The 25,810-nt window shown below is 30.8% G+C and overlaps 3 protein-coding genes across 3 annotated transcripts; all 3 read left to right on the top strand.

Moving 5' to 3' along the window:
• The first annotated feature begins 14,542 nt into the window (after positions 1 to 14,542).
• LOC121211145 (remorin 1.4) lies at positions 14,543 to 16,569 on the top strand. The gene is made up of 5 exons (XM_041083533.1): positions 14,543 to 15,109; positions 15,619 to 15,675; positions 15,751 to 15,838; positions 15,974 to 16,055; positions 16,169 to 16,569. Exons 1-5 carry the CDS (start codon positions 14,953 to 14,955, stop codon positions 16,367 to 16,369), a joined length of 585 nt encoding a protein of 194 aa, XP_040939467.1. The 5' UTR covers positions 14,543 to 14,952; the 3' UTR covers positions 16,370 to 16,569.
• Positions 16,570 to 17,545: 976 nt separating this feature from the next.
• LOC107947011 (LIM domain-containing protein WLIM2b-like) lies at positions 17,546 to 18,773 on the top strand. Its single transcript, NM_001327526.1, is given in 5 exon segments — positions 17,546 to 17,741; positions 17,816 to 17,912; positions 17,996 to 18,024; positions 18,110 to 18,199; positions 18,330 to 18,773. Coding segments are annotated over 5 exon segments (678 nt in total). The 5' UTR covers positions 17,546 to 17,606; the 3' UTR covers positions 18,657 to 18,773.
• A 1,990-nt stretch (positions 18,774 to 20,763) lies between these two features.
• Positions 20,764 to 25,637, top strand: LOC107936424 (uncharacterized). The gene is made up of 14 exons (XM_016869153.2): positions 20,764 to 21,186; positions 21,346 to 22,090; positions 22,239 to 22,332; positions 22,411 to 22,519; positions 22,619 to 22,708; positions 22,793 to 23,092; positions 23,172 to 23,279; positions 23,532 to 23,603; positions 23,823 to 23,909; positions 24,116 to 24,187; positions 24,294 to 24,383; positions 24,489 to 24,596; positions 24,894 to 24,962; positions 25,229 to 25,637. The coding sequence occupies exons 1-14, from the start codon at positions 20,950 to 20,952 to the stop codon at positions 25,301 to 25,303; spliced, it is 2,256 nt and encodes a 751-aa protein (XP_016724642.1). The 5' UTR covers positions 20,764 to 20,949; the 3' UTR covers positions 25,304 to 25,637.
• Positions 25,638 to 25,810: the final 173 nt, after the last annotated feature.

Raw genomic sequence — 25,810 nt, 5'->3', positions numbered from 1 at the left:
TCCTTCATCAACTCATAAATGAGAGAATAATGCACTCCAACGCATTCGAATTCACGTCTCCCTGCATTAATAATAATACTTATATATAAGATTTAAAAACGAGAATGATAGTTATTTAACAATAGAATTTATTTTAACCAAAATCTATAAACACTCATTAAATTATTAAAAAAATATTAATACATTACTTTAATTGGCGTTACTAAACATTGATTAATATTTTTCCTTTAATAGTAAACTTCTTTTAATGCTACATACAAATTAAAATAAGAATAAAAAGGCAAAAAGGGTTTTAGGTGGAGAATTAAAGGAGATGTATTGTGTAAGATGCTACGTGGAGAGAGACAAAAATGAAGTTTATCAACAGACAAAATAAATGAAAAGAAAACCCCCAAATATATGAAAAAAAAAATAAGCTTCAATTGCTTTGCATAAATATCTTTTTCTTTTCTTTTTATTACTTTGCTTTAAAGCTGGCCATGTCATGTGTTGGACGTGAGATATATTAAATGTATAAGCGCTTAACCACAGACCAGAAAAAAAAAACCCAAGGCCAAAGCTAAGGCTATAGCACCTTAAATTAATGAGTCCCACATGGGATAAAAACGGAAAGTATGTTCAGTACCATATTCTACTGATTCCTATGTTTATTTACATTTACTTAAGTTATTTGTATTTATACCATATAAATATTTATATTAAGCTTATTTCAACTATGAATAACATAAATATCTATGGACTACAAATACATAGAAATTTGTTGAGATTAGATGTCTTTGAAGAGTCACAAGAGTTCATAATGTAGGGCCTGGCTGGAAATGCCACGGCAACCTCTTCTAAAATTACTCTATTTGCATATATTGATGTAAATCTTTGATCAACATATATATGACTGAAGTAAATCTTTGATCAACATATATATGACTGAAAATAGTTATTCCTTACGAGATTATTTTATTTGTCTTTGATTTCGTGAGTTATGTATATTCATTTTTTAAATATGACAATGTAGACATTAACTATTTTCACCTACAACTAACTTGCAAGCAGTTTAATAATTTATGCTGAAAAAAGTTAATAAATCAACTAACTTGCAAGCAGTTTAGAACCAATTTGAGGACATACGATACTTAGGGAACTATTAGAAAAAAACCCCTCCTTAAAAACTTTCAAACCCCATGCAAATAGATCAAGACACCTTCTCTCCTAATTAGATCTTCAACCCCTTTTTTACGCTTGTTCTCTCTCTAATCTTCTCTTGACACCAACATTCCAATTCTTTAATTCACCTACAACTCTTTGCCCTATGAATAAACTGTCACAAACTGCTACAACCAATATCAATATATATATTAATATATCCTTGCCTTGTTTCTTATATTTTGCTTGGGTGCAATTGAATGAGCTAAGGCAAATGCTAGGACCACGAGTGTACTGTATGTTTACACAAGCAAAATTAGTACTCTTTGAGTGTTATATATAGCCTATAGGATTAGTGGCCAACTTGATAAGCTGCAGCAGAAAAGCTGGAAGCTCTCAAAATTAGCCACCAACACTGATTCCTAGGGTCCATGCATGCCTTTCACTGCAAAGGACCACTGAACTGAACTTGCACTATCACTACGCAATTCCTTTTTATCATTGTAATGTATTAAATATACAATCTATATACATACACTTTGCTTGTTCTTACATTATGCTTGTTGGACTTGTTATGTTTTCTTTCTTTTTTTCTTATATTGTATATATTAAACATGTCATGTTCATATCGATTATTTTCCCTTTTGTTTTGGATGCATGCAATAATATCCAACATTGCCCAACATTTGCCACCCATAAATAAAAAGCAAATCACATGCATGCAACCTTTACATTTGCAATTGTACGGGGGGGGGGGGAAGAAAAAAGAAAAAAGCTAAGTTGGTGATAAGATAATTAATTTTTATTATTATTACTAAATTTGCAATAGAAGAGATCATGAGATGGGATCATTATCAGCATAATAAATAAAGACAGTGTCGTCTCACCTTTTAAACTAGGTTTGGAGAGAGACACATAAGCCACTTAACTTGGTTTGCTTTGGTTTCATTATTACTTAGCTTTACAGTGAATTAATTTACACATATATATAATTAAGTTGCAATGTCGTCCGTGAAATAAAAAAGGGTCAAACATTTTTGGGGCTTATTATTAAGCTATCATCAATGGTATATATCACAAGAAAGTTAAGGGACATTGCAACCTTTTTTATTTCAATAAGCTATTTGCACTTATGGAAGTTGAGAAAACATGTCAATCATATCATAGATGACCAAAAAAAAAATCATAAAAATCTAAAGCCATTGATACTAGTTTTGGAGTAATCAAAAAGTGAATGATGAAACTTCTAAATTAAGCTAAAACCTTTGGGACACATGATTTGCCAAATGAAATCAAAGTACATTTATTAATAAGTTTCTATTAGTTTTTTTGGGTTAATTTATAAATTTATTTAAGGTCAAATTTTGCTATTAGACCCTATACTTTGTGTAAGTTGTATATTTAGTACATGTACTTTAATTTGATCAATTTTAGTCCTAACCCAATGGTAACTGTTAAATTTGTTTGGTTAAATTATGTCATTAGTCTTGTATTATGTGTGAAGTTATATATTTAATTAGTTCATGTTCACCAATTGGATCATTTTAGTGGCTATATTTTTTAAATTTCAAAATTTCAGTCTTAATACAAATTATAGTCGTTAAATCTATTAACTGATTTTCTTGTCAAGAATATGTGAAAATAACAATACAAACATAGCATTACATATGCGAAAATATCTTTGACACATCAAATTTTAAAAATAACAAAACTCAACTTAATAAATTTAATAACTATCATTTGATTAAGATTAAAATATTCTAATTCTAAAAGTACAAGAATTGAAAATGACCAAATTAAAATACATATATTAAATCTACAATTTACAATTTACGCAAAGTACAAGTGTAATAGCAGAACTTGACCTTTATTTAATATTTAGGAGAGTCTAAATACTACCTTTAAATTTAGAAATGAATTTAGATAAAGAAAGTTATATTTTTATTAATTTTTAATTACCGTAAGTAGGGGTGTTCAATCTGTTAATAGACCCAAACTACCATTAATCGAATTAACCAGCCCTTTTGAACCTTTAATCGTTAACCAAACCGAACTTTTTCGGGTTGATTTGGTCGGTTAATCGAATTAACTGAAATTTAAAGTTTTTTAGTTAAAACAAGTATAAAACATATAAAAAAGTAACTGAATTAACCAAACTAACTAAATTAGCTTAATTTAATATATGTAAAATGAATATAAAATTTTTTTATAAAAAAGTATATAAAAAATATAAATTTTCCGTTAATTCGATTAATTAATCGGTTTCGAATCAAATTAACTGTTAACTGAACTTCCAAAAAATTATTAACTGACCCCTGACCAAATTAATTTTGGTTAATCAACCGATTAACCAAATTCGGTCAGTTAATCGAATTAATTCGGTTTTACTCAAAATTTACACACCCCTAACTGTAAATATTTTTATCGATTGTGAGAGTATCATTATTTAATATATAAAGTATTAAAATTAAACATGTTTGTAGAAATTTTATTAAATTTAGTATGAGTTTTGTATTTGTAAAAACTTAGAAATGATTTTTTTTAATAATCTCATTATAGGTTCTGATCATATCCACTTTATTCGACAAAATGTCTAAAACTACCCATAATCCCTCTCTAACTCATAAATAGGAGGATAATGTGCTTGAGCGCATTCGAACTCACATCCTCCTACATAGGCAACAATATCCATGCCAATGGAATTAAGACTCAATCAAGAAACCTAAAAAATATTTTGATGGGCTAATAATTGAAGTGGTAACTTAATTATCTAGTCTCGTGGTTTTTAAGTCAAAATGCAAGTTTTTTTTACAAGGTTCTCAATTTTAGCCTACACGAGTTTTCTTATCCCTTTGCTCAATCGAGCATGTATTTGACCTTACTTTAATAATTTATCTGTTTTGCCAAAAATTATGTCAATTTTTGTTCATCAAGGTCAATCCATTGGATTTCTTTTATCACCGACCAATCAACTCATATCTACTAGTTTAAAGTGATAAGGATCATACCTGACTATCTTGATAGTAGTTTGAGGGGTCTTGCCTAATTGATATCAAACCACAACTTTGTAACTCATAATACTATGTTACAATCCAATAATCTTCAAAATTACAATATTCTTGATTCATTTCTTCACTCTTGTAATTCAAAATGAGAGCATGCTATTACATTGCTCTAAGTGACAAAATCCACATTTTTTCCCATGAATTGTTTGCATTTTTTTGTTATCATCAATTCGTCGTTTCCCATTAGTTGTTCGCAATTTTTTGTCATCATCAATCCAAGATTACTACTCTAACCACCAATCTTGCAAGAAACTAAAAATATAGTCTTAAGATTTGAAATATTCAAATAAATTTGTTATTATCATTATCCTAGTTTTGAATTATTGTTTTATCTTATTTTTAAATTATCTATTTGAATTCCTATTTTAAATGTAGCTATCTTCTTTCTTTTTCTTTTTTTGTTGGAAAGGGAACATGATTTATTAATAAAACACTAGCAGAAGGTTCGATACATAACTACCCCTGAGCATCACCTGAAAGGAGGTGAAGTAAACAATCAGGGATAAGAACAAACATAAAACAAACCAAAAGGAGAGAGTTCATCTATAGACAAAGAAGATTGAAAATTACTAGCCAAACGGGCTAAAGCATCCACACACTTGTTCCCTTCCAAAAAGATATGTCTCCAATGGCTAGAAATCATAGAACGGAGGAGCGCCCTGCATTCATCAACCAAAGGAGATGACACAAAATTTCAATTAATAGAGTTCTACATAAAATAAAGCACAAAAGTTGCATCTACTTCAATCTCAATGTTTAAAATATTATGGTCACGAGCAAGAGTCGGTCCATCACGCAAGGCCTAAAGCTCTTCTTCAATGTTGGTAGTTCTTGGAATATGTCAATAGACACCAATCACTCAATTACCTAAATGATCCTGAATAAGAACACCGACACCAACTTTCCCTAGATTGCCCATAGAAGAGCCATCCGTGTTAAGTTTAAACCATTCTACATGAGGGGGCCTCCAGGATAAAAGGATGAAATCAGAGAGTCCTTGTTGTTTTTTAGGAGAGGAGGGTAGAGAACTCGCAGGCATAAGGAACCCCTGAACAAACCTAGCAACATGCCTATATTAATTAAAGATTAAGGCATTCTAACATAACCATAGCTCCCATGGGGAGAAACAAAACACAACAAACCAAGGAATTTGAGGAGATCAAGCCCACGTTTTAGTTGAAATGTTATCCTCAAGCCAATCTTCCCAACAGTTAAGATGTGGAGGGGTGTATTGGACCTAGTGACAGATAGACTCCTATAATGCAACTGTGAAAGGGCAATCTTGGAGTAAGTGATGGTTATTTTCTTGATCCGAAGAGTAAAAGGAATACCGATCGATGATAGCCCAACCTCTTCGGGCTAAGAAATGATTTGTAGGAAGAGCTTTATGACCACACTTCCAGAGAGAATTTTAATTTATGAGGTAGTTTAACTTTCTAGATCGAACTCCAAAGGTTACTACTTGAGCAAGGGGTTACCCGAGTATTTACTGGCAAGCGCAAAGAAACCTGTTCCCATCCTATAAAGTTTAGAGCCATTCTAGACGACAAATACTTCGATAAATAGAAGTTTTTATCAATAAATTTATAAAATCATTTCATAAACCTCCTATTACTTCAATTCTTTTCTCATGTGATGGGATAAAATAAAAAAAATAAAAAAAAATCAATAACATTTCAATTAGATTAAAATAAGTAGTCTACTACACATTATTGAAATCTTGGGTTAATAGTTGTGGGATACATATTTCTAAAATCCCATCAATCTATAGTTTTACTATAAAATATTTCTCATAGTTTTTTTTTTCTCGTCTTTTTATTCACGTGAATACACTTTATCTTTTTTTCTTTCTCGTAGGAGATTTTCGCTTTTGCTTTTTTTTTCTTCTTCTTTAGCATATGAGAGCATAGCGAAATTAAAAGCAGAAAGCGTGATAAAATTGGAGACGAAAACTAAAAAAGATGAAGAAAATAATAATAATAAATGAGTAACAAGTTAGAAAAGGGGTGAAATCATAATGAGCCTAATAAGTGCACACATGAGAGACCATAGTTGTAGAAGGGTGCTCACTCACGTGAAGGTGGTCGATATTTCTCTAGAGCTTAACCGGTCCCATACATCTTTTTAATACAATATTTCCATAGGGCTTGTTTTGCTCCATTTGTATCCTCATTTAATTTCGTTTCATACATTTTATGTATATATGTTCTCAAAATAAGAATTATTTTTATTTTTAAAAAAATAAGCTGGATAATTTTGATAAATACTTAATAATTATTGTGATCTTTGAAGACATATGCATTGTTGAACACATGGTACATTTACGATTTATCTTGTTATAAACAGGTGTTGAGTAACTCTTTTATATAAAGTATACATAAAGCCCATGTGAGGTCTCACCAGCTTCACTTCAATCACATCTTGACCTATCTAGAAGCGCTATCATGTTCCTTAAGAGACCAACCATGACGAGACCAATGTGAACATGTGCTAAGTGTAATGCTAAGGAGTGACAATTCTTAACTATATACGCCTCCTTAGCCTTGATGGAAATTGTTGTCTTTTTTTCCTTCATGTTATATACTTCTCTATCTTTTCATCTAGTATCTTTGAACACCTCATCACTGTGTGAACAGCCATATCTCTCCACCTTGTTCTTTGATCATAAATTTTTTTTAATACATATACACTTATTAGTATGTACATTTACATCTGGATTGTGTTTAGGACTCCATTACTACACCTATTTGAAATTTCTAAAAAGGTGAATCCTCTTAAAAGTCGATCCATTTAAATTGGACTTTGTTCAGCGGTGATATCACTATTGAGCCCATTTGACTCTTTTATTCAACCCAAATCCCTATAAATTACAAATTCAACCAATAGGCCCAACTCATATCAATGAAAAGAAAACTGATTCTCCACTTGTATTCTATTAATATAAGATTTAATATTGCTATGAAATATTACATCGAAAAAGAAAGAAAGAAAAAAGGTCATTAATTCTAATTAAAACACGTTACAAACAACTTAACCATACGTTTTACTTTTACCTCAAAATTGGACATCAAATTAGGCTGACAAGCAACTGCGAACTACGGTTTCTCTAATCCCATCAGCGACCAACAACTCATTGTTGTCTTGTCGAAATGGCGGCGGGCCGGTGGCAGCCATAACTTTCTTACCGCTTTTTCCGTTTTCTTGATTTCCTCCGCCACCATATATGGAGTCATGTTCCCACCAATGCCGGTTGCTTTCTTTTTTTTTTTCCGGTTCTTCTTCCTATTACATACTCATCTGGAATAATAAACATATCATTTTATAACTAATATACCCGAAATCGTATGGATTGCCTAAAATTATGGTTTGAAGAAACTTTGGTGAATTCAAAGTGCAGTGATTTTTTTTGAATACTATATTTATGGGAGAAGGGAATCCAGTCCACCAACATATGTTTTTTTTTTCATTTTAATTTTTTAATAAATTTATTAGAGTGAGTTCAATGATTAAATTTTTTTTTATTTTATGTAAGTTTATTAAGAGAATAAACGTTGATAACGAGTTTTAAAGTTATTCCACACTTAAGATAAAGATTAAATTCTCAACCACTAGTTAAGATAAGAAAAATTTTTATCATTTCTCTTAATCCCTGTGATTGAAGGCCATATTTTTTACAGTAGTTAACGCTTGAAAAGAAAGAGCAAGTGACAATGGCATGCGTTTGGACAATTATTAAGTGAACTGAAATTTTGATGGAGCCTATATTGGCTTTTGTCACAAACTTTTTCAACTCCCCTCCCCCCCCCCCCCCGTTTGTATTTCCCTGTTTCAGTTTCTGTTTGTTTTAAAGAGATAAGTGGTTCTCCAGGGAGTGATTGTTTTACATGAATGCAGGCTTCCATGCTCAAATTTTGTTATTAATCCATTATTTAGTAATAGATTTACTCTTTATATTTTAATTTGGTCAAATTTAATTCATGTACTTATTGAATTTTAAAATTTTAATCCTAATCCAAATGATAACAACAGTTAAATTTATTTGGTTAAATTTTATTATTAATTCTATATTATGTGTAAAGTTGTAAATTTAATTCATGTTTTCTAATTTGATTATTTTTAGTCCCTATACTTTTTGAAATTTGAATTTTAGTCTTGACATAAATGTCATATGTTTAATCCATTTATTGGCTTTTTTTATAAGCAATGTGTGGAAATAAAAAGCTAACATGATATTATACATGTGATAATATATTTGTCGCATATGATTTTAAAAATAACAAAACTTAATGAATTAACAATTAGCTTTTGGTAAGGACTAAAATTTCAAATTTTAAAAAGTATAGGGACTAAAAATGACCAAATTAAAATATAGAGATTAAAATTTCATAACTTACACATAGTGCAGGAACTAATAATAGAATTTAACTTTGTTGAGGGAGGTCGACACTTTTCAGAGAAGTCTTCAATGTGTCATCTGTTTAAAGTTGACAAACGCCTTAATGAATCAGTCTTACCCTCGGGATGACTGAGGTTTTATCCCTCGACCCTGTAGAAAATTCGAGCTGGACGCAGAATTCATAGAGCGAAAATGCCTAGTTCAATCAACTGTAACTAAGTCACACGTAACGTACAATCATCTACCAAAAGAAAGTGAATGTCAAGCACTTGATAAGGTTTGAGCGATTTGCCTTTATAGAATCTTAGGGCATATACACTACCACTTGCTTGTGAATTATGATGCAGCGTTTCCTCTTCTAACCTCGCACAAACAGGTCTTGCTTGCGAATCTAAGGGCATATACACTCCAATCATAGTGTGAAGTGTATTTTACACTAAATGTGAAGAGTAAGTAGTTTTTACCCTTATATATATTATCTTGAAGAAAGAGGAAGATTTTAATTATTTTTTAAGTGAATTAGATTCGAGTCTTGAATATTGAAATATAAGTGTAGTTCATGTTCTAAATGGATTTATTTTTTTTTTGCCCAAACTCAAATATCAAATCAATATTTTTACTTAAACTATCTTAAATATTGAGCTAGCCTTCAAGCTCAGACTAAAAACCCGACTTTTAAACAAATCTAAAATACACAAATTATACTTTATTAAAAATATGCTAAAAATTATATTTTAACCTTCCAAAAAATTGTAATTTAAATTTCATCATAACATAATTTTTTTTTCCTTTTCACCCAAGGACATAGCTAGGGGGTTAGCAGGAGTCTCGGCTCCTCCTAAAATGGAAAATTTTAATTTAAACTCTTTACAATTTTTAAAATTTTAAACTAATAAAAATAAAATTATACTTTACCCCATAAAAATAATAAAAATTTAATTTAATTCATTAAATGTATAAAAATATAAACTATTAAAATAAAAAAATTATATTTTTACTATTATAAAAATTACAATTTAATTTTTATCTTCCTCGAAAAGTATCTGATTTTCGCGTACACTATATAAATGCATTGTTTTCTTCACACACGATGCACGTTCATGAATTTTCGTAGTTGTTCAAATACATTTGCCGATTCTGTTTTAACGGTAAGAAGCAACTGTTAAAATCTTTGGACGTGTGGATTTAATCCCATATATCTTAATTTATGTTTTATTTAATTGTTTGATTGAGATTCGGTTTGACCAATGAGAGATAAAGGTGCGAAATGGCGGTGTGCCTAGGCCCTGCTTGTTTTATCTATTAATTTTTCTTGTTTCCACTAATATTATATTTGACGAATATGTTTTTTAATATTTATTTTATTTTAACCACAATTATTTAGTTATGTGAGATATGATCCTACTACATTTGTATCAAATCTATAAGTCAGATGCATTCCGTGGTCGGTTTCTTTGATTTCTTTAGGATAATTAATAAAATAATAACAGCTGTTTTAGTAGATAATAATAACATTTACAATCATCCAAAACCATAAAGTCCTACACTTATCCCAAAAACAACCGTAATAATAATATTTTAGTCGATTGTATTTTAATTCAATTGATATGAATATTATTATCATTACAGGAAGGCGCGAGTTTGAGTACGCTGAACTATATTATTTTTTTATTTATCAGTTGAAGAGGGTCTATAGGTAGTTCTTAACATTATGTCAAATAGAACAAATATAATCAGAATTTATAATAAAATTGTTTAAAAAAAATTTAATTGTATATTATTTTAAAAATATTTATATTTTTTATTTTTATAAATTTTAAAATTTATATATACACAATTTAAATCCGACGATTTCTTTTATTTCAATTTTACTATTTTAATTAAAATCATATTTAATTTTTATAAATTAATTTTTTATAAGTTCGAAACCTTGGTGAGAAGTTGTAAATTTGGTGTTTGGTTTTTCTAAAAATTATAAAATTTTAATTTAATATATTCTTCATTTTCATCATTTTGTAAATTTATTTAAATTAATACAAAAATAAAATTATATTCTAACCTTTTAAAAATTTATAATATAATTTTAGCCCAAATTTTTTTTGGCTTTGTTATTGTAATTATTAAGGATGTGTTTTCAAAATTTTCATTTCATTGAAAGTGAAAATTTTCAACATTTAATATTTTAAATGTGTTTGGTAGTCATTTTATTTTTTTTACTTAATATAAAATTTTTTAACAAAAAAGTGTTGAATAAGATAAATGGATAGATAACTACTTATCACTTAACTTAAAAAATATTATGTTGATTTTATTTTATTAAAAAATTAAAAAAATTTAAAAAAAAATAAAATTAACATATTTATCTTTCATCCAAAATTACTCAAAAAATATACAATATTATATAAATAAGATTAAAATTAAAAAGTAAATAATATTTTAAAAATCAATATTTATTTTTATCAAACAACCTAAATTATATTCAGTACCTATACTTACTAATTTATCAAAAAAATTATATAAATTCTGCATTTATAAGTTGTATTTAATTTTTAAAATAAATAAATAAAACATGTTAAACTCGAATAATTACATATATAACAGAGGTTAGTAGTTTTGTGAGAGTCTAAAAAGACAAAAGGTGTTCCAATATTTAAGTTAACAAGGAGAAGGGAAATAAAAAAGGAGTGAAAATTTTTGAGACGTATTTCAATGGTAAGTGAATTAAAGAAAATAGGAAATAATTAGTAATATAATATTATTATTGCCATAACTATTTCCCCAATTGCTAGTGATATCAAGGTCCATCTACTTCTAATTTGCAGTGAAGTAGGGGCATTGATAATAATGTCACAACTCACAGGTAATACTGTTCAAACTCTCTATCACACCATAAAATTTGAAGCTACGTTTTAATGAAATTAAAAGATTTTAGGCGAACTTGGATTATTTTTTGCCACAATTAATCTATTAGACCAAACATGGAGACCTGTACAAATGGAGACAGACAAGAAGTTTGGCAAGTCGGCTGTCAAAAGATTTATATAAAGAAGCAAATCTACCTCCATGAAATGTTCATCAATTAATAATTTAAATAGGGTTTAACCAGCTTGATTGGGAGATTCTTTATCAAAGATATAATTGTTGTATTTTGGGTTTAACCAATTGGTGGACATTTGTTCAATTTTAAATGTTGAAATATAGGACATATTTAAAGGCTTGGTGATTGTTATAGAAAAAGGATTTAACAGAATATTTATCTTTTTAAACAGCCATACATATTTTATAAAGAGTGCTATTAAGGTGTCGAACTCCACTTTAGTTAAAAGAATTAATTCACAATTAACTAAATTGTTATAATGATTGATTCAATATGTTTCCAGATATCATAATAAAGAGGTAGATAGTCGAGCTAAAATATCTATTAATAATAATGATAGTACTCAACTTTTTGAAATGTTCCCATGAGAACTTAAGATGTATCTCTAAATAATTTCTTTTGTAACATGTTTCATTAAAAAAAACATATAACATTTTGCTAAATTTGTTAATGAAATTTTTGACACAAACACCTTTACAGTGCAAAGTTAAGTCTGTTTTTGTTGATGAAGGTTCAAGGAAATTTACTTAACAGAAGCCACAAAAGGGGAGAAGAGAGATTCAGGCAGCATAAGCCATTGTTGTACATTTGCTCCTATGTGTTGGAGCATGGTCACATTTGGATCCCACAACCTCATAATGAATACTGGACTTTAAGTTTTATTATACATTTTTGATGTCTTAATCAATAATGTTGGAAAAGGTTTCTCTTAAAAGAGAAACGAGAATGGTTTTTTTTTGGACGAAAAATTAATTTTTCTAAACATGTAACAATATATTTATAATATGGAAAATAACATTACAAAATTGAACCTACAATTTTTTTTTGTGACACGTAATTTTGTGTTAATTCTTTTTGTCAATAGTCAAAGTCATATATACATAAAAAAATCTTTTATCAATTTTAAAAAATATAATTATTTATATGATTTTTGTATCATTTCATATTTTGATTATTTTTCATATTGAATTTGTGTTATATAATTATAATGCGTTGGAAATTGTAAAGTCGAATAAATCATATTTAAATAGCTGTAAATTTGGTTTCATATATTATATAACAAATAAATTTATATTAAACATCCAAATTACCTCATTTTTAAATTTATTATATGATAGTATAGTGGTAGGGAAAAGCGGACATTTTATTTAATAGAAACGTAAAATAGTGGACACTAGTTATTTATACAGAAAAATTAAGGCAATAACGCTACTTGTCCCCAAAACTGTGTTTGGATAGTTGGCATAAATAAAATTATATAAACATATTATTCAATGTAGCGTCCATTTTCAGCAGCTGTATATTTGTTACACATATCGTGATCGTGAAGGACCATAAGAACTAATAACAACTTTTAAAGATCCTTACATTTTTCAGAATTTCGTACCATTAATTAATAAGTTTAATAGTAAATTTCAGTTTTGAGGAATTAATTCGTTTGTTTTAATTTATTAAAATTTGATATTTACACTTTACGAAAATGAAAAAAAAATAAATTATGCCCTATTAAATTAGGAGGACGGGGTTTATAATTAAATAATAAAAAAGTTAATAATTAAAAAATTATTTTATGAATTATTCTCACCACATTATTTATGGTCATTTTTTAATTATTTAATAATATTTCTGTAATTTTTTCATGCCATTAACTCATAGTTTTGGTGATTTTTTTACCTTGAACTTTGAATTTTGACTTTGAAGCTAAATCCAATCGCGGAGTCTGGAATATTTTTTGGGGAGAGGGTGGAATTAAATTGTATATTTTTATGATAGTAAAAATGTAATTTCACAATTTTAGTAGTTTATATATTTATTATTTTTAAAAGATTAAATCAAATTTTTATTATTTTAGGGGGCAAAGTGTAATTTTATCATTACTAATTTAAAATTTTGTAAATTATAAAAGGCTCCACTTTAGGGAGTCGAGGCCCCTGCCAGCTAGACCTGTCCATGGGTGGCCCGGTCCAAAAGTGGGAAGGTTTGAGTGAAAATATAAACCCAAAAAATAGGTTTGAGTACAAAATAAAACCCATTTAGAAAACGGGTCAAGCCTTGAGTAAGACTTTTTTTGCTCAAGCCTAATCCGAATATGCAAAAAAGAAACTGTCTTTTTTTTACTGTTTTTTTTTTCTTGCTATTTTTTTATTGTTTTTTCACTTTTTTATTACCATTTCACAATTATGTTGTTATTATTTGGATATTGTATAACTCTTGTTATATTGTTAATTTTGTTACTATTTTATAGGCATTTGCTTATTAAATTACATATATCTTAAGTATACATATTTTTTAATTTATTTTTAATTTGTTGGGAAATATTTATTTTAATATTTTTAGTATTTTTAATGTATTATATATATTTTAAAAAATATATAAAAAAATTAACATGGAAGGGCTGCTCTCGAGTTTTAATATTTTTATCTAGGCCAGGTTCGAGGCCTAACAAACATGTCTTAAATTTTTGTTGGGCCTAACTCAGCCCATAAACACCTCTGCTATCAGCTTTCTTGGCTCCATCATTGCACAAATCCCGAACTTGAATCCAAACTCGAACTTGACCCGAAACCCTTCAAGGGGTTTTGATTTAAGTTTAGGGTTTGAAGTTTTGAGTTTAGGGTTTAGGATTAAAAAAAATTATTAAAATTATATGTTAATTGTATGAAAAAATTATTGAAATATTATTAAATAATTGAGAAAAGACCATGAATGAAATGTTATTAAATAATTAGAAAACAACAGGTGGGATAGATTTTATGTAGGATGTTTGTTTTCAGAATCCAGATTGAAAAATTCACTTCCGAAAGCAACGAAATAGGGATAACATACATACAGTTTTGACAAGGTTTGTTCACTTATATTTTGCTTGCTTCTTGTTTCCGCAAGTGATGACATAAAAAGCTATACAGAATATCTTTTATTTCCTAAACTGTCGTGAGAACCATATCTTTATTTTAAGAAAGCTACTTTCATATAATACATATTTTATGTATAAACTTTATAATAAAAAAATAAAAGATGCAAAATTAAGCACCTTTCTCTTTAAATTTTCTATTTGTACCTACCACAACCACCCTTTGTAGTTTCCACCTGACACTTCCAAACACCTTCTTTCTCTCTTTCTTTCTGCTTTATCTGTTGTTTCTCTGTTAGTTTTTGTTTTTTTGGGTGTTTGTTAAAATCTGTATACAATTTTACCTTAGAAATTTGAGAGGGAAAGTGATATTGTATCAGTGGCTAAGTTAAAGGAATACGTGATGGGAGAGGAGGAAGCCAATAAAATGGAAGCCTCTGAACCCAAGGAGGACATGCAGCAGCAGCAGCAACAGCCACAGCCTGTTAAGGAAGAAGAGATGGAGAATGAAGATGAAGCAGGTGCAGAGAAGAAGAGTGTGATCATCCCTCTTCCTCAAAGTATGAATTTTTTCCCTTCCTTATTTCTCACAAACTTCTAATTTGGTCATGGCAATCATTAAAAAAAAAAAGAGTGTGTTTTTTTTTTCTGAAGATGTTGTTTGCACATATTTTGGAAGATAATATTGATTGCATGCGGTGTTGAAAAGAAAAAAAAGAAGAGGATTAAGCCCTCAACCTAGTTAAAATAATGGGTCGATAGATGTGGAACCAGTTTTGTTTAATCAAAGTGTTACTCTGTTGTTTCCCCTGCTTTCTGTGCCAAGATACTGCATCTGCTAGACGAATTTGGTCATAAACATGCTATGGATTGCATGTCCTACCAAATTACTTGTAATTACTTTTATGTGATTTATTTCCAGAAACACAACCCATCATGTTTGTTTGTTGAACTTAATAAGTCTGTTTTGGGATGGGAAAAATTTTCAGCCATTTTTTAGTTCCGAATCATAAAGTCTATCCCATGATTTTACATTATCTGACATGTTTTACATGGTTGAAAATGGCAGAAGTTGCAGCAGCAGAAACACCACCATCAGTTACAGAGAAAAGTCCAAACAACAGAGGTATATATGTATGTTGATTTAATTTCAATTTATTTGCAAAAATAATTGACTTTTATCATATCAATTATTTTTCAGATTCCGTGCTTGCTCAAGTTGAGACAGAAAAAAGACTAGCTTTAGTTAAAGCATGGGAGGAAAATGAGAAGGCAAAAATAGACAACAAGTAAGAGCCAGCCATACCCATCTCTAAAACTTTGTTCAAATCCTTGTTTTTCAGGTTTAAAAAAGTAGGCAAAGGGACTAAATCAAAAGGTTACTTAAATCATCTGATAAAATGCCATACTTGATGCTAAATCAGGGCATATAAGAAGATATCTGCTATTGGATCATGGGAGAATACCAAGAAATCTGCTGTAGAAGCGCAGCTAAAGAGCATTGAGGTAAAAAAAAACATTACCCACATTGTTAACCCCAATGCACAAACAAGCTTGGATTACAAGTTCTATAGATTGTTGGTACTTTTATTTAACCAAAGGGCTTTGTTATTTGATAGGAAAAACTGGAAAAGAAGAAGGAAGAATATGCAGAGAAAATGAAAAACAAAGTGGCTCAACTCCATAAACAAGCTGAAGAAAGAAGAGCGATGATCGAAGCCAAGAAAGGTGAAGATTTTCTTAAGATAGAGGAAACAGCAGCCAAGTTTCGTTCAACTGGATATACACCAAAGAAATTTCTTGGCTGTTTCGGTAGTTAACATCCTCAACTAATGTTTCATATATAGGACACATTTTTCTTCCTCGAATTTAGTTTGATTCTTTGCCTATGTTTTCTTATTACTTTTCCTCTTGTTGGTTTGTAATTGTCAAAGACATTCTAATATTGGTTTTTAATCATTATCTATGTGTGTATATATACAAATATATATTGTGAAATACATTAATTCCTATTTGAATATCACATCGCCATACACTTCAGTGTTAGAGTTATGATCCTGTTATAAAGGCAGTTCCAACTTGAGCTATAGCTCTAGTTTGATAACCATAACATGCTTGATTTCGTGTTGGCAATCTTTGATGTTGATCTATTGAAAAAAAATAAAAAACTCAAAAATCCGTGGGAAAACTCTTAGATATGACAGGCTTGACTTATGTAGTTCATGCAAGGGTGAGCTCTCATATTTTTGTTTAGTAAGAAACTATTTGAGAGCACATTTTTTTTAAATGAGTCACCTGATTTTATAGTTAAGGGTATAACTTAGTAGAGAGTGATGTAGATTTTAGTATGAATATGAAGTTGCTACATGAGGAGTTGTACGACTTAAATTTTCTCTTGTATGAGTTTATAAGATAGTGAATTAGCTCAAGGTTGGATTGAGAACTAACTGGTACATTAGTCTTGGAGTAAGGAAAAAATTGATGGACCCACGAAACATTATGAATTGGTTGAATTGGACTAACGTTCTAAATAAACTCACAAATATAAATAAAAACTGAATTGTCTAACCAATTTATTTATATTAGTTCTGTTTGATGTTCCTCACCAATTACTTGTCACAATTGCAACTGAATCAATATCAGCAAACGTGACAAGTCATGTATACATATACATATATTATATCATGCTGGCACGTACAAAGGAGTGGATTATGTTAGATAACGTTGTGAACTTAAAATTAATATCTGGATCCATCAATGAAAAACTTGGTCAGGAAATGGTTGCATCTCTGTCACTCAACATGAAACGTGGGCCTATTCTTAGAGCAATAGAAGTCTATATATTGCCAAAGGAGTTAGGGAAGGACCATTGATTGCGTATCCTTAATAAGCGTTGGGTCATGTATATTATTATATCCTCCACCATTTTTAAGGAGGAAAACAGTAGACAATTCTTTCTGAGTTCCTTCCCTATCTCACCTTTCTTCTGAGATAGCGACTGGAACTCGGTGTTTGTCTTCCCTTGAATCTTCTCATCCTTTCTTTTCTAAAAGGAAGATGGCATTTAGTGGGACGACAGATAAATGCACGATTTGTGATAAGACTGTTCATTTCATTGATTTATTAACTGCTGATGGGATTCCTTATCATAAGACCTGCTTCAAATGCACCCATTGCAATGGCTTACTCGTGGTATGTTTTGTAGTAGTTTTTACATTGTCATAGGATTGCTGAATATGTCAGTGATGAACTTTTTGTTCTTACAGATGAGCAACTATTGTTCAATGGAAGGAGTGCTCTATTGCAAGCCTCACTTTGAACAGCTCTTCAAAGAAACTGGCACTTATACCAAGAATTTCCAATGTGAGATAGCTCCTTTTCCTTATAAACTATTTCTCTCTTGATCTTGACTAACAATTATTATTCTTGTTTGTTTGTTTTTTCAGCCAAAAAATCCGACAGGCCAAATGGGCAGGTACTCGAATTGTCTCCCACCATTGCCTAAAAAACTTTTGTCATTTGCCATGTCAAGACTGATGTTCATTTTATTTTACTTGCAGACAAAGACTCCGAACAGACTTGCAGCCTTCTTCTCAGGCACACAAGATAAATGCGGAGTCTGTAACAAAACCGCGTACCCCTTAGAGAAGGTTTGCTTTTAGATTCTTGATCTGCCACCTTGAACAAAATTTTCATGTACAAGGATGATAACTACAATATTATAGATTGTGTATTGAAGATGAAAACAAGTGAAGAATATTTGTGTTAAAACAATAACAGGTGACAGTGGAGGGAGAAAACTACCACAAATCCTGCTTCAGGTGTTCACCAGGGGGTTGCTTGCTTACACCATCAACATATGCTGCAATGGATGGTATCCTTTACTGCAAACATCACTTTGCTCAGCTGTTCATGGAGAAGGGATGCTACAGTCACCTTGCCAAGCAAGCCTGCATGAAGAAAAACTTGGCAGGATCTTCACCGGAGCAAAAGCCCGAAGATGCAGTCGAATCGGAAGATGATGCGAAACCAGAAGCAGAAGCAGAAACAGAAGCAGAAGCAGAAGAAACAGAAGAAAAATCTGAAGAAGCTGGTGCAGAAACCTAATAGTGGAATGCTCACTGAACGTTGAGGGGATTTATCCGAATTGCGGTGCTTGACCTTGTTCTATTGAAGTTCTTCCTATGGCTCCAAGGGTCTCCCCAGTTCTCCACCTTGCAAGCAAATTCAAGGTGTTGGTCCAAATTTATTATGTCATTTGTCATTGGAAATGAGACGGGAAAAGGGAATCAAATTTGATTATTTGTTGTCCTTTCATCATTGGAAAAACTGTAATGGGACTAAGGGCAGGGGGGTTGTGTTCAGACTTTCACCATTGCTTTGCTTTTGAAATCAGATTCCTATAGTTTTCCATTGCTTGAAATGTTTGTCTCAAATCTTTTGTAACACCTTTTTTGTTTTTGGTTTTTCTAAAAGAAAAACACTAAATAAAACTTTTTGCTTCAAAATTTTAAAAATGTTTTTTATATGAAAATTAAAATATAAAATTATTTTCCTTGTTTTTGTTAAACACTATTTGTAGATGAAACTTATATAAATACAAAAAATTCATTCTTTTAAAAACATATAAAATCTATTATCCTTATTCAAATCCATTTAAACTTTTTATTTTATTTCTCATATTTAGTAATATAAGCACAGAACTTGTTTTCATATTTGACATATATTTATTTTATTTGCCTTTTTTTTATTTTTAAAAGATATAAATATTTTTTTAATAAAAAATAAAAACAAAAATATTTTAAAAAACTCAACTGAGCTTAAATGATTTTATTTTTGCCATTATAAGTAAAATATCAGTTTTGATCATTTTATTATAATAACATTTGATATTTAATTTTTATATTTTAATTTGACATAATTTGATTCTCAAATTTTAGTTAGTTCAAATAATTAACATCTTTATTTATTTTAATTAAAAGTTGAGTTGATTTTTTTAAATATTATTTTAATAAAAATTAATTTAACATATAAGTTTTTTTTTTAAATTCACATGGGCTACCAAAATATTAAGGATGATAATACTAACTAATGGCTCAACTTGTTTTTTTAGTCATTATAATATGATGGTAAGATTGCAATTTTGATCACTCTGCTATGTTTACATTTGGGATTTAGTAATTATATTTTAATTTGACATAATTTAGTTATCTACTTTTGCAATGACATTAGTTAATCCAAATAGTTAGAATCTTTACCTATATCGGTTAAAATGATAACATGAATTTCTCTTAAAAATATTTTTTTAACACGGTATGTGTGTGCACGCGCATAAAGTTGGAATGGATATTTTTAAAAAAAAAATTGAACTCAAATTTTTTACCAGAATAATTAATGACATCATGCAGAGAAACTAAATTATATCAAATTAAAGAATAAATACTAAACTCTAAATTTAATTATAATAGAGAGACCATAACCATTATTTGATTTAAAATCTAGCACAATCATTTGTTATTTGCTTTAATAAAAAATGATAATTTTTTATAAAAAAAAATTGTTAATTTAATTGTAATAAATGATTATATGCTTATTAGATATAAATTGAGGATAGAAAATTACTAAATATATATATATTACAAATGATAAAAAATATGTTTAAATGAAATTTATTAATATTTTATGATTGATATTAATTACTTTTGGTACATTTATTGTCTATAAAATTTTAAGAAAAAATAAAAAAAAATCATACAATGTTTAAAATTATTTATAATTTTTTTCTAAATTTTGAATAAAAAAATAAAAACGTCTCTTGATATGATTCAACCAACTAAAAAAACTTATATTTAAACCTTCAGTTAACATTCGTTTTGTTTTGATCTATTGATAACATCTAATTATACTTTTTATGTAAAATAAAAAATAAAAAATTATGGAAGCAGATCCCAAATTGAATTTGAGACCCTGCTAAAAAGTCTTTCAGGCTTATTTGTTAGCATCCATGGCAGCCCCTGAATCTGGGTTGGGTTGCTCTTGCTCCATTGAGTTCAGGCCTCAAAATTAAATGGAGTTTCATTCTAAAAATTTACATGGCCTCTAAACATGCCACGTGTTAGTGCCATTTCTCTTACGAACCTCCAGCAGAGTTGATCACACGTGGCGAAATACTAGGGGATGTCAAATTGAACTGCCATGTGGGCATTATTACCTTAGTGATAGATAATGTTGCTCATATCATATCTTCTGCTTGCTTCATCCCACAGTTCAAAGTGCTTTTTTTTTTAAAATTATCCCTTCCACCAAGCCTCAAATTTCAATTCCAGGCTTCAAGGTTCAACAATTTTGGCAATGCTAGACGACGCCGTTTGATGAGCTTGCTTTCACTTTGGCCCAACAAATGGACTCTTTATCTTGCGTCGCCGCAACCACCGCCGTCGGTGCTTCCTTCTCTGTCTACAAGTTTTCGTTGTTCCCTTCTGTATCATTGTCAAGAGTACGAGTGAAAAGAAGCTCGAAAAGGGTTTCTTTTACGGTTTTTGCGCAGAAAGAAGAGCCAAAGCTTGACAAATGGGACCAAATGGAGCTCAAGTTTGGTCGCTTGCTTGGGGAAGACCCCAAACTCACCCTTGCGAAAGTACCCTTTTTCTCTTTCTCTTTTATTTTTATGTTTTTATGCTTAATTTAGAGAAAATTTACTTTTTTCTTTCTTTTTTGAAACACCCATATTTCTTATTGTTTGAATTTTCCTTTTTTATGACTTTTTTCAATGTTATTGCATTTTGGTTTTTTTCAGATAATGGGTAGAAAAGCAAATCCTGAAGCATCTTATATTGAAATTGAGAAATCATTTTATAAAAACAAGGGTCAAATGGTGGAAGTAGAAGAGGTCCCTTTTGATGTTGAAAAGAAATCAACTTCCACATCTTCTGATGGTTTAAATTTAGTTCGTCCTGTTCCAAAGAAGGGAATCAAGTTTGAAACTGATGTTAAGCCACCTGCATCTGAAATAAAGAGGCCAACTGTATCAGGTGAGAAGGCTATGGATAGTGCGAGAAAGAGTAAGCTTCCAAATGTTATACTGAGAAAACCAACTGTGGTTAATGAAGATGATGTAGAAGATAGGCCATCCAGGTTTAGGATGAAATCAAATTTGTCATTAAGAATGAGGAATGAAAAGGCAAAGGAACAATTTACTGATATGACTTTGTTGAGAAAGCCGGAACCGATGAGCGTTGATACAAGCATTGATGAGAAACAAGATTCTGATGATATTGTTGGGGTGGAGAAAGAGAAAGAAGTGGAGGACGGAATTGGTGATTTTACATTATTGAAAAAGCCTGAACAGTTAAGTGTCACTACAAAGATAGGTGAAGAAGTAGAGCAATTTGAGGATTTAGAAGTTGAGGCGGAAAGGTTTGAGGCAGAGATAGAAGCTCACATGCTGGCTAGTGCAAGAAAGAGTAGTGTTGAAGAAGCATTAGAAGCGGGGCATGGTTCGATCCCCAAGAAACCAGAGATAGAGGATCGCTCCTTAATTGGTAATGCACCATGTTATTTCATGAAGTTCCTTTTTTTTTTTTCAGTGTCAAGTTTTACTTTGGTGGATTCTTAACTACCCCTTATCTAGGAGATTAGAAACCCTTTAATGTGAAGTATTGAAGATTGTGTTTTTCTGCGTTTTTCAAGGAATGCAGTCAGCTGAGCGAAGTAATAGGGTGTCTACTGAGGAATCTGGCATCGGTCTCTCTATGGAAGCTGCACTACAGGGGAAGCCAAAAAGGTGCCAAATTTATTCTTAATGTTGGGACATTTCTTCTTTAGCTGGTGAAGTTGTGATTAACAAATACCTTTCTTATAGATTAGATCAAACTGTGAAAGAAACATCAGACTCTGGTAAAGTAGAAACTGCTCCTGTTCCCACCAATCTTGAAGATTATGGTCATCTCCCTTCTGTATCACCTCAGGAGGTCAGCTTACCGTAGTGTTTTCTCCCCAAGTTTTTACTCCACATTTTTGTAGCATCACTTTAGATGTCTGATCATTCCTGACATCTCGTACAATTGTAGGATGGTGATTGGAACAGGGTGGAAGATTTGCTTAAGACCGGACGAAAGGCAGAAGTGGAGTTAATAAGCTCTAGTACGAGAGGTTTTGCTGTAAGTGAAACTCTTCCTTCTATCATGTCTATTTGCAAAACATGCACTTTGTTTGTGGCTTGTGATTTTATTGCATCATTATAGGTATCTTTTGGTTCTTTAATTGGATTTTTGCCTTACCGAAACCTGGCTGCTAAATGGAAGTTCTTAGCTTTCGAATCATGGTTGAGACAGAGGGGTTTAGACCCATCTGCTTATAAGCAGAACTTAGGAGTCATTGGAAGTTCTGATGTAATGAGCAAGAACTCTTCTCTAGATTCAACCTCAGATTCAGAAAACAAGCAACAGTTTGAGGGAAAATTTTCACCGGATATGAAATTGGAAGATCTTTTGAGGATTTATGATCAAGAGAAGCTTAAATTCTTGACCTCATTTGTCGGTCAGGTTCGAAGATATTGATATATATTTTTTAAATTGTTGTCTTTATTTCCATTTTGTATACTGATATGCTTAACATTTACAGAGAGTCAAAGTAAATGTTCTAATGGCTGACAGAAAGTTCAGAAAACTTATAGTTTCTCTGAGGCCAAAAGAAAAGGAAGAGTTAATAGAGAAAAAGAGAAATGTTATGGTGAGTAGGTATATTGTTTTAAAATATTTCCTTAAATACTTTACTTATATTGCTCATCTTCTATGTCTTGTAATAAATTTCTGCGAGTGTTGTCACTTTCTGCAGTAATAAGTTCCAGAAAATTATATTTAAATCTTTTGTCTTTTCATATAGATGAGAACTTGAACAAATGTTGGCAAACTAAAATCTTGACTGTGCTTAACTTGACAAAACAAGAAACTCTTCAAGCTCTTATGCCATTTTTTGTTGCAGGCCAAGCTTCGTGTTGGGGATGTTGTAAAATGCTGCATCAAGAAAATAACTTATTTTGGTATATTTGTGGAGGTAAACAATTTCTCAGCATTGTTACAATATGTTAACAATTAGTATACTAAATGCTCTTTCAGAAGAGAAGTGGCGGTTATTTGCTCCTTTCTGTTGGTTTTTCCTTTGAACATACACTTCCTTAGCATGAAGCCACAACATCCATGCCAGTTAGACTAGAAATCATTAAATGTATTCTTTTTTCCCCCCCTCAAATTGTGATTTAGTTGTACTGTATAGGTTGAAGGTGTGCCTGCTTTGATTCACCAGACGGAAGTATCATGGGATGCCACCTTGGATCCTTTGTCACATTTCAAAATTGGTCAGGTATTTGAGTTTACTGGCATATTAGTCCTATTTTTTTAGGGAATGAATGATAAATAAGCAGGACCTGGAAGGGTTAAAAACCTTATGATCTTTCATGTCTTGCTTTTTCTTGTGTTTCACCATGATGCTTTGTTTATCTGAAACTCCATGAAGCTCTTTATTTGTAGGCCATGAATATAACTTTCAAGTGATCTTCATGATTTCAGATTGTCGAGGCAAAAGTCCACCAATTGGATTTCACACTTGACCGTATATTTTTATCATTGAAGGAGATAACGGTAATCAACAAGCAACTGGGTACTTGAATTTTAAAATTTTCTCAGTTGTTTTAGGCCACGATTTTCAATATGTTGTGATCCTCTTTTTTCTCTTTTCACACGACAGCCAGATCCACTGGTTGAGGCCTTGGAGTCTGTGGTTGGTGATCATGATAACTTAGATGGAAGATTACAAGCAGCACAAGCAGACACTGAGGTTTTTGTTTAGACCCTGTGACAAATGTTTCTTATCTTCTATGTTGTCCTTTTTGTACTCGCATTTGGCATGGTATCCTCACACACTGATGTTAAATGTTGACAGTGGCCTGATGTGGAATCACTTATCAAAGAATTGGAACAGATTGAAGGAATTCAGTCAGTTTCAAAGGGCCGATTTTTCTTGAGCCCTGGTTTGGCACCAACATTCCAGGTATGATAGCTTCAACATGTCAACTACATGCAGTAGGCTAAAGTTGGTGAAAATTGAATAGAACTGTTAGAAAAAATCTCATACATGACTGTGCCATCTTTTAGGTGCCAAAAGTTTTGCTATATTTCAATTCTAGGCGTATGCACTTCATAATATAATCCTCAATTGGTTAGGTTATGGAAATGAAACTATTTACTTGAAACTTTTCTTACAAGTATTTAAGAAATTGGTCAGTTTCTTTCTTTATTCGGATTTGATTCGAGAATTATCTGCTTTCCGATCTATCTTCTGGTGCAGGTTTATATGGCATCCATGTTTGAGAATCAATACAAGTTACTTGCTCGATCTGGAAACAAAGTACAGGAGGTAAGGTTGATATTACAGTTCTGTCACACGCTCAACCCTCATTTTTTACGACGCACTTACACTTACACTGGGTAAGGAAAAAAAAAAGAAAATTTCCAAAAGGGAAATATGAATGTAAAAAGGCTTTTGAGGATCTTCTGTGAAATTTTTCCTCCCATTCCATTAGATGTCTATTATCTTAAGACAACCTATATACAACCTTATTATCATGTCTGAAATGCAGTAAACAAGGCAGACATGGATGACAAATCTTGTATTTTTGGCAGGTGATTGTTGAAACGACATTGGATAAGGAAGAGATTAAATCCACAATACAATCATGCACAAATAGAGTGGTGTAGGGTTCTTTTTCGTCTTATCAGGATATTCTTGACCTAATTTGGAACTCCTTTGATCCCGAAAGTCGCTTTCAAAGGGTGATAAAGAGAGCGAAGTGAAAGTCTGAAACCATGGGGAGACTTAGTGTTGGGGGGATTGGATTCTCTTCTCTTGTGCACCCCACTTACAGTGGCAACTATTATAATCATGCTGCATCAACAAATGTATAAGCAATGTATCTTCCTTTCAAAAGAATTTTATATGTTTCATATACCAACTTTCATAAACATTGGATTAATGATAGAATTTATCACTGTAAACTGCCACTTCTAATGTTTATATAGTTTTTTTTTTAAAGACTTCGCAAGTTAAATTTTAGTTTATTGCGATAAACATTTTCTTTTATGTAGGATCCGTTAGTGGGGCTAGGCTGACAGCCAGCCACAAATAAGCCTACAAATCACGTAAGATACAACTTGACAATGAATGACTAATTCTATTATACAAAGAAAAGATTATTTATTTTTTGT

The sequence above is a fragment of the Gossypium hirsutum genome, chromosome A12 (assembly GCF_007990345.1).
Source record: "Gossypium hirsutum isolate 1008001.06 chromosome A12, Gossypium_hirsutum_v2.1, whole genome shotgun sequence".
NCBI lineage: Eukaryota > Viridiplantae > Streptophyta > Magnoliopsida > Malvales > Malvaceae > Gossypium > Gossypium hirsutum.
This window is presented reverse-complemented; position numbering and strand designations above follow the sequence as displayed.

Bases quoted from the DNA above. Each gene is read 5' to 3' on its own strand.
- LOC121211145 (XM_041083533.1), top strand. From the start codon at position 14,953: ATGGGAGAGGAGGAAGCCAATAAAATGGAAGCCTCTGAACCCAAGGAG. The intron at 15,676-15,750 runs GTATATATGTAT...ATTATTTTTCAG, and splicing joins GAAAAGTCCAAACAACAGAG to ATTCCGTGCTTGCTCAAGTT. The intron at 15,839-15,973 runs GTAAGAGCCAGC...ATGCTAAATCAG, and splicing joins AAGGCAAAAATAGACAACAA to GGCATATAAGAAGATATCTG.
- LOC107936424 (XM_016869153.2), top strand. From the start codon at position 20,950: ATGGACTCTTTATCTTGCGTCGCCGCAACCACCGCCGTCGGTGCTTCC. The intron at 21,187-21,345 runs GTACCCTTTTTC...GGTTTTTTTCAG, and splicing joins CCAAACTCACCCTTGCGAAA to ATAATGGGTAGAAAAGCAAA. The intron at 24,963-25,228 runs GTAAGGTTGATA...TATTTTTGGCAG, and splicing joins CTGGAAACAAAGTACAGGAG to GTGATTGTTGAAACGACATT.